The 12,080-nt window shown below is 47.8% G+C and overlaps 1 protein-coding gene across 1 annotated transcript; it reads right to left on the bottom strand.

Annotated features, from left to right (window-relative positions):
* Positions 1-9,647: 9,647 nt before the first annotated feature.
* Positions 9,648-10,481, bottom strand: LOC119398948 (uncharacterized). The gene has a single exon (XM_037665765.1). The coding sequence runs from the start codon at positions 10,479-10,481 to the stop codon at positions 9,648-9,650; it is 834 nt and encodes a 277-aa protein (XP_037521693.1).
* Positions 10,482-12,080: the final 1,599 nt, after the last annotated feature.

The raw sequence follows: 12,080 nt of genomic DNA, 5'->3' as shown, positions 1-12,080 counted from the left end.
GTTCATTCCAACAATGTGAAAAAGTTCCTAGGAAAGGGTATTGGTTGTAACAAGCCAGCAGAAGGTGAAGTCGGCCGCTTGCGCCGTTGACATACTGCACAAGAAGGGACGTACTTTGCAATCGAAGTGGAGATACCAGGCCAGAAAAAGCGGCTACTATTCAGCTGTAGTTTTATGGAATCCCAAGTGACCAGCAGATGGGTCGTCGTGGAAGGCCTCAAGGATCTGCGTACGAATCGAGCGTGGAAGTACGGGAACCCACCGGTGTCCATCATCATTGTAAACTTATCGGTGCAGCACGTCGTTTTGAAGCTTGAATTGCCTGAGTTGTCGGCGCAACCTGGCATTATGCGGTGGAGACAATCCGTAGAGTCGTTGAACAATGCGATGACAATATGGATCTTGCTGTTGACAGGTGGCCAAATGCATGTGCCGCTTGTAAGGAAGCGGGCCACCAACCGCTAGGGCCGATAACGTAAGTGCACGCGTAGCGTTTTCATCATGGGAGGAGCAATGAGGAGGCTTTCTCGGTGAAGATGGCAGTGGGAGAGGGCAACGAGAGATCGCGTCGGCATCTTAGTGTTTTTTCCCAGATTTGTAACGGACGTCAAATGAGTACTCCTTTAGCAGGAGCGCGCAGCGGCCGAGGCGTCCGGACAAATTATTTAGTGATGATAACCAGCATAGCGCGTGGTTATCTGTTTTACGGTAAAATGGCGTCCGTAAAGATATGGACGGCATTTCTGTACGGCCCAAATAACAGCCAGGCATTCCTGTTCTGTGATGGAGTAGTTTTGTTCAGCATTTGTGAGTGCGCGGCTGGCGTAGGCAAAGACTCTTTCTCGACCAGTGTCATAACACTGTAGGAGGACGGCACCGATACCATAGCCGCTAACGTCGGTGTGCAGACAAGTAGGGGCATGCTCATCGAAATGACAGAGGCCGGGGTCAGATGTCAGCGCCGCCATGAGGGTGTCAAAAGCAATGTCGCCAGTCGTTTGTCCATGTGAAAGCTGTGCCCGACGTCAGCTGTTTGTGCAGTGGCGACGCGATGGAGGCGAAGTCGCGGATGAAGCGGCGAAAATACGACGCGAGGCCGAGAAAACTTCGTAACTGCTTTTGATTTTCAGGGCGAGGGAAGCATCTAACGGCATTCACCTTGTAAAGATCTGAACGAACGCCATCTCTGCTAACAAGGTGGCCCAATACAATGATGCTCTTTCTTGCGAAATGATATTTTTTGTCTTGAGTGAAGCCCAGCGTTATAAATGCATGTCAAAACAAATTCGGATGTTGTGATATGACTGTACTACAAACATACGTATCTTGAAATATACTGAATATGTGCAGCGCAATGGTACGAAGATCCTTCTTAAACATACGTACCTGGTGCTAACACGAGAATCGCGAAATGCGTGTCAGGCAGGGCATGAGGTGCATGACATATTCTTGGGGCCAATATATCGCGATATGAAAACACGGATGCATGAGCGCTCAAATTTGGCATTAGGCAGCATTGTGGTCGTCGAAATAATATTTTTCTGAGCAGGAAATTGGCAATTCTACTGGAAAACGAACGCTACTATTTCTTTAGACGCACCGCATAATAACACGCCAGGTTGCCACGTCACGATGTCGTTGTCTACTGCACTGTCAAAGCAAAAATTCATTTAAAGAGTTGTATCCATTTACCACTTTATTGAGAACACCCTCCCGCAAAGTTCTTTCCTTAAATTTACAAGGGAAATAGTGAAGGAGGTTAAGGCCTCACGAAGGTGGCTTTCCCATGAACCTGCATGCTGTCTTACATTTGTCAACTACCACCGCAGCGGTGGTCTACTGGTTACGGTGTATATCTGCCGACCCAACAGGTGTGGTATTAATCCCGGCCGGGACTGTCACATTTCGATGGATGCGAAATGCACGTGTCCTGTCTGATTGGAGTGCACGTAAAACGAATTCAGGTAGCGAGAATTGCCCGATGGCCTCCAGTACACTGGCTCTCATAGCCTGAGTAGCTTTGGGAAGTCAAACCCCGTAAACAAACGTTTACCAGAAGATATTTGGTGATAATGACATTTTTATACTCCATACATACTACTCCGAATACCAAAGTGCTACCTAACTGCAGCGTCATAAAAACCTCGACCCTTTTCCTTTCTGCATAGGGCGTATTGACATTCGAATACTGGCACATATCCAGGGCTTTACAAAATTGGTTTTGTAGCGTGTCTCTTAGAACGTCCAAGATTGACTAAGGACGTACAGCCGCTACATACCAAGATCACAACCAGCGACCACTGGCGGACACGGTCAGTTGTGTGGGAAACAGGAAGCTTTCTGGCAGAACATTGCAAACATTGGGGATGTGCGCCCTTTTTTGAGAACACGCAATTTTTAAAGAAGGCAAACGGCAAAACAGAACGTGAAATCGTGGAAGCGTTTTTTATCAGGAAAGCAGGACACAGTTGCATCAGCAAGCCATCTATTATGCTCACTGACGCTGAGATTCAATATCTCAAAGGTTTCATTTAAGTAATTTCCTTTACCGTGTTTTTTGCTGGTCATCCTCTAACTTTTCATCGACTCACTCTCAATCACTGTTATCGCGGTAGGTGAGCCTGCCCCTAGAAAATGAATTGTTCATTCTTTGTTAGCTTTTTGTCAGTTTTTTCTGTTGCTTGTTCATCCTTGTTAGGAACTGCTTTTGTCGGTTTGTCACTTTTGTTCTTTTTATATGAGTGTGGAAGATGCATGCGTACGGTGTAATTCATGAACACGTGTTAGCTTTCAGTGAATTTGTAGTTTGCATACCTGATGCTTTTGATTGGCGATTTGATTGGAGTGGCGTGCTCGGTTTGATGTGTCGTAAAAACGAGTGGTAGGTGCAATAAAGATGTCAGTTGTAAGTTCAGCGCTTGTCCAGTCTACTGTGTTCCTGCGTCCTCGTCCTTTATTGCGCTGTTTTTCCCCAGCTAAACACTTGTGCGAATCTTTTTCTTCGGGGACTATACACGTCAATTAGACGTAAACACATATGAAACCCGCAAGCAACAAGTTTGGGAACACTTTAGTGAAATAAAATGCTCAAGATAGCTCTTGTGGCTATCATATGACAAAAAATGGTAAAACCATCGAATTACGTGTCTTGCAGAGAGTGTTGAAGAGATCTACGTTACCTTCAGAAGCTCGGTGGCATCTCTTGATCTCTTTTGTTGACCAGATACATCATGAGCAGGCTTTTTGGGTGGCTGTGTAGGCTTCGTTACGCGAATAGGTCTACTTATTGTCCACCCTTGTTCTGAAAAGGTCGAATTGCTTTGTTTATTTATTTATTTGGAACTTACAGTAATACCGTTAGTGATAATTGCAGGTACGACACACAGTTAAGAGGAAACATCGTGGAATCAATACATAACGGATTAAATTATAAAAAATGAAAATAAAAAATGTACGAGCGACATGCATTATCAATAACAGTATAAAAGTAACATACTTAGATATATGCAGACATATGTAATGGTTAAAAAAGAAAGGTATATGCTCTAGTTGTTTCCGGCAAATCATTCAAAACACCAAAGATCGTCCTTTTATGTGTCCCGCTTTCGTAGTATGCATCTGGAGCGAGCGCGACTGTGCTTGAAGTTTTGGCCAACCGAAAGGTATCGACTACGCCATAAATAATAATTTTTGTAAATTAGGCCAACACCCACTACGCCATTATTCGTCTTTCTGCGTATAAGCTTGGAACACCCCCCCCCCCACACACAGATCTTAAGATTACTTTGTTGATGCTGCATGCGGCTGATGACGATAGAGAATTATGGCTGAGCCCCTTGCAGTGGGTGGGAAGTACTCAACCACATACACGTTGCATAATTAGCATTGTGTGATGACTGGTAGTTATTTTATTTTTCTGCCACGATATATTGCATATGTTAATGCGATGCCTTGCCCGACATGGAGACTTTATGTGGTCTTTTTGCAAATGAGTTTCAAGCACCAGCGTGGCTCTTGTAGTGTCGGCAACACGGCGCGACTGAGGACAACGAACACACTCAACCCATGCCACACAAGAACCCCTTTATTCCGGTGACAGTCGTATTTATATATGTCAGAGGTGGCGCCATCTCTTGATGACAGTTGAACATAACTAAAGTCACCTAGTGTCGACCTTCGACACTACATCTACTCCTCCCTAAATATATACATATTTACACAAAAATAATTACAAAAAGAGTCAATGTTCACATCATGGTACATTATACATAGTCCTGAAATTTCGTGGGTTGTCTTCGGTTTCTTGCGGACCTACGAAGAGGTGGTGGCTCACCAGCCGGTTCGGTGCCAACAACTAGAGCACAATCACCATCACCATCCACTGAAGCACTATCACCATCACCATCCACTGGAGCACTATCACCATCACGATCATCATCATTAGGAGCAGGGTGCTGGTGAAGCTCAGAGGAGAGAGTCGGTCTGCCAGGCGTCGGTGGACTTCGCACGGTGTCGTGGGAGTGTCCTTTGTCATTCCATATTAGCGCATGGTGCGGCAGGGCTTCCTTGGGAACTGCAGTCAATTGAGAGGCATTCCACGTGCGACCATCTTCCAGGCAGAAGGACCAGCGTCCTATTCGCTTGAGAATTTTCAAAGGAGGTCCAAAAGTGGGAGTGCCTTTCGGACCAGGGACTGGCTTCTTGACCCTCACGTACTTTCCAACTTGGAACTTGGGTACTCGGGCTGCTCTCCGTCGGTCAACATAATCCTTGCTTTTAAGCTGGCGCTCTTTCACCCTCTTCCGAAGTGAGGACATCTCCTGAGCGGGATCTGCGAAGAAGTTTGCGGTGGGATAGCCAATGACGTCCAAGGATGTCCTCATGTGCCGGCTATGTAGAAGCACTGCCGGAGAGAGTCCAGTGGTACTGTGAGGAGTGGCTCTGTAGATTCCCAAGTACTCTGTAACAGTTTTTTATTGGGCGCTGCTCCAGTATTGCCAACTGAATGTATGATTTGAGGACACGGTTAAACCTTTCGACCTGTCCGTTGGCTTGGGGGTGATATACAGCCGAAAAGCTGTGCCTGATACCTCTGTCTCGAAGAAAGGACTCGAATTCTTGAGATGTAAACTGTGGTCCGTGATCCGAGACGAGTTCAACCGGATAGCCTTCCCGTGCAAATATCGACAAGAGGAAGTCAAGCACTGTACGGGAGGAGGCTTCACGACAGAAAGCTATTTCCGGCCACTTTGAGAAGTAATCGACTACAGAGATGACAAAACGACAGTCAGCTGATGCACGCTCAAATGGCCCAACAACATCAATAGCTATCTTGCTCCAAGGCCGGTCGGGAAGAGCTACTGGCTGCAGTGGAGTGGGGTAGCTCTTAACACTCTTGTCTGCAGCTTGGCAGGTTGCGCAGCTGTGGATAGCACTCTCAACCTGCTTGTCCAGACCTGGCCACCAGTACTTTTCGCGAAGACGTTGCTTTGTCTTCACTATTCCCGGGTGTGATTCATGGGCTAGTTGAACAAATGTAGCTGTGAGCTTGGCTGGAACTACAACGCGTTCTGAACGCATCAACAGGCCGTCCACTACTGACAGTTCCTCTCGCACATCATAGTAAGGTCTTAGTTCAGGTGACAATGTTTTCTTGGTTGGCCATGTAGCCTGAACGCATTGTGCAACCTGCTGGAGCTTGCAATCCTCGGCTGTGGCAATACGGAGATCATTGATATGGACTGAAGACGTTACGATGGACACTATTAAATGCGAAGCATTTCTTAGCGAACTTCTGCGACTTTGAGCGTATCTATCTATCTATCTATCTATCTATCTAGCCGCCTACGACTTTGTGCTCCCCTGGCCGTTCCGTTAATCGGATGTGTACCAAAATTGGTGTGTCATAACATGGCCTTATTACGAACATAAATGACAGGTCATATCATGAAAATCATGACACGCATGTCATGAACAGCATGATTTACATTCCACGGCCTTTGGGCTCCCTGGCCGTTCCGTTAATCGGATGTGTACCAAAATTGGTGTGTCATAACATGGCCTTATTACGAACATAAATGACAGGTCATATCATGAAAATCATGACACGCATGTCATGAACAGCATGATTTACATTCCACGGCCCTTGGGCTCCCTGGCCGTTCCGTTAATCGGATGTGTACCAAAATTGGTGTGTCATAACATGGCCTTAATACGAACATAAATGACAGGTCATATCATGAAAATCATGACACGCATGTCATGAACAGCATGATTTACATTCCACGGCTTTTGGGCTCCCTGGCCGTTTCGTTAATCGGATGTATACCAAAATTGGTGTGTCATAACATGGCCTTATTACGAACACAAATGACAGGTCATATAATGGAAATCATGACACGCATGTCATGAACAGCATGATTTACATTCCACGGCCTTTGGGCTCCCTGGCCGTTCCGTTAATCGGATGTGTACCAAAATTGGTGTGTCATAACATGGCCTTATTACGAACATAAATGTCAGGTCATATAATGAAAATCATGACACGCATGTCATGAACAGCATGATTTACATTCCACGGCCTTTGGGCTCCCCTGGCCGTTCCGTTAATCGGATGTGTACCAAAATTGGTGTGTCATAACATGGCCTTATCACGAATATAAATGACAGGTCATATCATGAAAATCATGACACGCATTTCATGAACAGCATGATTTACATTCCACGGCCTTTGGGTTCCCTGGCCGTTCCGTTAATCGGATGTCTACCAAAATTGGTGTGTCGTAACATGGCCTTATCACGAACATAAATGACAGGTCATATCATGAAAATCATGACACGCATGTCATGAACAGCATGATTTACATTCCACGGCCTTTGGGCTCTTGCGGCCGTTCCGTTAATTTCATATATACCAAAATTGGTACGGCGTGACAAGAGTTCATGACGAACATAATGACAGGTCCTAACATGCAAATCATGACGCGCATGTCATGTGCAGCATGATTTACATGACATTGGTCTCGGGGCGCTCGCGGCCGTTTAAATGAAGGGATACATACGAAAACTGGTATGACGAGACATTTCTGTATGGCGAACATAACTGACACGTGGTAACATGAAAATCATGATATGCACGTCACGTATGACATGATTTACATGCCACGCTCATGGCGCACTCGCGGCCGTTTCGCTAGATTGATGTACACCAAAATTGGTACTGTGCGATGTGGCTTTATGAAGAACATGAATAACAGGTGGTAGCATGAAAACCATGACATGTATGTCATGATTTACATGCCTCGCTCATGGTGCATTCGCGTCCGTTTCGCTTGCGTGATATACACCAAAATTGGTGTATATCACGCGACACGACAGTATGACGAACGTAAGTGAGACGTGGTAGCATGAAAATCATGACATGCAAGTCATGTACGACCTGATTTACATGCCACGCTCATGATGCGCTAGAGGCAGTTTCAGTAGATTGATATACACCAAAATTGGTATTGCGCGATGTGACTGTATGAAGAACATGAATGACAGTTGGTAAGATGAAAACCATGACGCATGTCATGTTTGTCATGACTTAATTGCCACGCTCATGATGCATTCGCGGCCGCTTCGCTAGCTCGATGTACACCAAAATTGGTATTGCGCGAAGCGACTGTATGACGAAGGTAAATGAGATGTGGTAACATGAAAATCATGACATGCGTGACATGCACGACATGATTTACATGTCATGCTCATGACGCATTCGTGCCGTTTCGCTTGCTTGACTTACACCAAAATTGGTATTGCGCGACGCGACTGCATGACGAACGTAAATGAGAGGTGGTAACATGGAAATCATGACATGCAGGTTATGTATGTCATGATTTACATGCCGCGCTCATTGTGCTCTCCCGGCCGTTTCTCTAGCATGATATACACCAACATTGGTATTGCGCGACGCCACTGTATGACGAACGTAACTGAAAGGTGGTAACATGATAATCATGACATGCGTGAAATGTACGACATGATTTACGTGCCATGCTCATAGCGCACTCGTGGCCGTTTCGCTAGATTGATATGCACCAAAATTGGTATTGCGCGATGTGACTGTATGAAGAACATGAATAACAGGTGATAACATGAAAACTATGACATGCATGCCATGTATGTCATGACTTACATGCCACGCTCATGGTGCATTCGCGGCCGTTTCGATAGCTTGATATACACCAAAACTGGTATTGCGCGATGAGACTGTATGATGAACATTAGTGACAGGTGGTAACATGAAAAACCATAATATTCATGTCATGTATGGCATGCTTTACATGCTCTACTCATGGTGCACTCGCAGCCATTTCGCTCCTTTGATATACACCAAAATTGGTATTGCGCGATGTGACTGTATGACGAACATAAATGAGAGGTCTCAACATGCGAATCATGTTATGCATGCCATGTACGGTATGATTTACATGCCACTGTCTTAGTGCGCTTCCGGCCGTTTTGTTAACGTGATATATACCAAAATTGGTATGGCATGACACGAGTGCGTGATGAACATAAACGACCAGAATATGCGTTTCATTGGCATGGTGTACACTAGATTGTGCATGCATGCGTGCATGGCAAACATGCGATATATGGTGGACTAGATGCCATGGCATGAATGATTTCATTTGGCTCAAAGACAAACAAGGCGATGTGTGTAGCTCTTTGATGGCTGCTTCGCATTACATCGATTGCCACAGTGCGTGGGATCTGCCGAATTTTTTTCTTCTTCAATCTTAAGGCCGTCTTCTGTGCCTGGGACAGGAAGCCGGGACAAAGCGTCTGCTACTTTGTTGTGTTCCCCACGCCGGAACTGTACAACGAAGTTGTAACGCAGCAACCGAGCAGTCCACCTTGCAATGCGAAGTGGTCGTTGTCCTGTGCTTGTGTTGACAGCAAGGATACGAGGGCCTGGTGATCTGTTACCAAAGTGAATGATCGTCCCCAGAGGTAAATGTGCCATTTCTCGCATGCCCATAGACAGGCCAGGGCCTCGCGTTCTCCTGTCGAGTACTTCCGTTCTGTCTCTGTTAAGGTTCGTGATGCGAATGCAACGGTTCGAATGGATGGACCGTCAACTTGTTGCAGTACTGCACCCAGGCCATATGCAGACGCGTCTGTGGCTACAATAACTGGGAGCGCTGGGTCGAACATTCGCAGAACTCTTCTCGATGCAAGAAGTTCCTTTACCTTTGTAAAGCTTTGTTCGGCAGCAAGATCCCATTCAAAATGAACGTCCTTGCGAAGTAGCCTACGCATAGGTTCTACCTCTTCGGCAAGGTTGGGAATAAACTTGGCATAATACTCCACAAGACCAAGAAATGAACGCAGCATGCCTACATCTGTGGGGGTGGAAGCATGTACAATTGCGTCAACTTTTGCTTGAAGGGGTGCTATTCCTTCTGCGCTGACATGATGGCCAAGAAATGATAGCTCTGATGCATTAAAGATGCACTTATCATTGAGTTTGAGTCCAGCTTCGGAGATGCGCAGCAGAACTTGCTCCAGGTTTCTCACATGCTCTGACTCTGTCCTGCCGAAGATGATGATATCGTCTATGTAGCAGAGGACCTCCTTGCAACCATGCAGGATTGCAGTCATGAGTTGCTGAAATGCGGCTGGAGCAGTCGCCAATCCGAAGCACACTCTTTTAAACCGGAAAAGGCCGTCGTGCGTAATGAAGCCGTAAGGTCTCTGCTGTCCGGATGAAGGGTAACTTGGTAATATGCAGAGGCCAAGTCGAGCTTTGAGAAGTAACGTGCACCATTAAGAGAGTGCAGCAGCTCTTCCGTATGAGGCAGGGGAAAGCTATCAACTACAATTGCTTTGTTGGGCTCTCTGAGGTCAACGCATAGGCGGATGCTGTCATCTTTCTTGCGGACGACAACTATAGGAGAGATCCATTCAGAGGCGTTAGCCCTTTCAATTACATCATCGGAGAGGAGCCGCTGAAGCTGGTCGCTAACTGGCTTGCGCAGGGAAAGTGGGAGGCGTCTCAGCTTCTGCACCACTGGAGGGACTGACGGCTTCATTTTGACCTGATGCTGGACGCCTTTGGCCAGGCCAAGGCCCGGTGAAAACAAATGTGAAAACTTAGCCCATAACAGAGGTGGCATATCGAACTTCGGCGGGCTTGCAGGAACTGCGCCGCCCGTATGCGCAGATGTTGCTGTTTTCTGACTCATGGTCTCTGAAGCTTCGGCAGCCGTGCACAGGCAGCGTAGCTGCGCGCCCACAATGTGCAGTCCTAAAGCTTGCACCGCGTCCAGACCCAGAAGAGAAGTTCCTCCGGGGGTGACATGAATGGCTATCACGGCTGTTTCCCTTTTAAACGAGATGCTTGCTTTAAACTGGCCCAGTACGGGGATCTTCCGGCGTTGGAAGTCCAACAATGTAAGGGCAGAGCTGGTCAACTGAACCCCTTCAAACATGTTTCGAAATTCTTGTTCCCGTATAATTGACACAGCTGATCCCGTGTCGACCAAGAACTTAGCAACGCGCGGTTCTGAGCTCGAGGCGACTGGCGTGACTACGGCATCAATGTAGACGCCCTTGCGCTTGTCTTCGTGAACAGTGAGTAGGCTAATGACATCTGATGCATCTTGTTCAGGAACTACTTGGATGTGAGTCGGGCGTTGTCCTCGTGCTCTGCGTGAGCTACGACACACTCGCATAAAGTGGCCACGGCGGCCGCATGCGAAGCAGGTTCTACCGCGAGCGGGGCATGCCGTCGGTTCACAGTGACATGTGCCGCAATTACCACAAGCCTGCGTATTTTTGCTGTACTGAACATCGGCAGCGTTGGTATCTGAAGATGGCGAGCTCGTTTGACGAGCGTGCGGCAAGCTAGGGCGGCTCTGATAAGGGGGCGTGCCTCGTCGCTGTACCGGCGACTATCGCGCGTGCTTTGTTCGGAAGCGTCATACTGACGTGGATGTTGGCGTGTGATGCGCTCAACGGAATTAGAAAAAGCTTCCGACTGCAGCTGGGCTCGCTCGCTGAGTAGCGCAATTTCAACGGCACGGTCGAACGTCAACGTGTCACCTTCCAAGAGCAACCGTGATCGCAACTGCGGGGATGCAACTCCGGTAACGAACTGATCGCACATATTATCGTTGGCTTGCTCGGCGAAATCGCAAGAGGCTGCCAGTTCACGAAGCGCGAGGGCGAAGTCGGGGATGGACTCACCATGTAGCTGACAGCGCTCTCGGAAGTGATGTCGTTCTAGGCGAACGTTGCGCGCGCCGGCGAAATGTCGTTCCAGAATCTCGCGGGCCGCGTCGTATACGTCTGGGAGACTCGTCGCTGCTGCTTCTTGCTTGGAGGGCACGCCACGGTCTTTGACTTCACCGGTTTGAGGTAGCGGCGGCGGCAAACGGCTCAGTCGTCGGTAGCTGGGGTGCGGTGGGCGTCGGTGGAAGCGCATCGAAAATACGTTGTCCTTCCGGGCCCAGGCAGTGCAACAGCAGGGCTCGACGGCGGGGCGCAGGCAGGTCGGCCGCTCCAGACGCGAGAAGAAATTCTCGAAGAGGCGTATCCAGCGGGTCCATGGTATGGCTGGAGTGCCGGGGCGGCGAGAAAAGGGGGCGGCGGCGAAAGCGCGGCGGAAGCCATCGCGGTGTGATCGAAAACCTCGTCGCCAGATTGTAGTGTCGGCAACACGGCGCGACTGAGGACAACGAACACACTCAACCCATGCCGCACAAGAACCCCTTTATTCCGGTGACAGTCGTATTTATATATGTCAGAGGTGGCGCCATCTCTTGATGACAGTTGAACATAACTAAAGTCACCTAGTGTCGACCTTCGACACTAGAGCTCTGTGGTGAAATACTCGACTTCCATGCAGGGAGCCCTGGTTCAAATCCGACTCGATCCGTGTTAATTGTTCTCGTTTTATTTTTTCATGTCTATCGCTCACTCTTTCATTTCTATCGGTCACGCCACCAACGGCGACGGCGACGCCGCTCAGTGTAGGAACGGGGGCCTTAGAGCTGCACTCTAATATCCTCATTTTTTCTGCTGAAAGT

The sequence above is a fragment of the Rhipicephalus sanguineus genome, chromosome 7 (genome assembly GCF_013339695.2).
Source record: "Rhipicephalus sanguineus isolate Rsan-2018 chromosome 7, BIME_Rsan_1.4, whole genome shotgun sequence".
Classification (NCBI taxonomy): Eukaryota; Metazoa; Arthropoda; class Arachnida; order Ixodida; family Ixodidae; genus Rhipicephalus; species Rhipicephalus sanguineus.
Note: the sequence above shows the minus strand (reverse complement) of the source record. Positions and strands in the feature narration are given on the sequence as shown.

Bases quoted from the DNA above. Each gene is read 5' to 3' on its own strand.
- LOC119398948 (XM_037665765.1), bottom strand. From the start codon at position 10,481: ATGTTTGAAGGGGTTCAGTTGACCAGCTCTGCCCTTACATTGTTGGAC.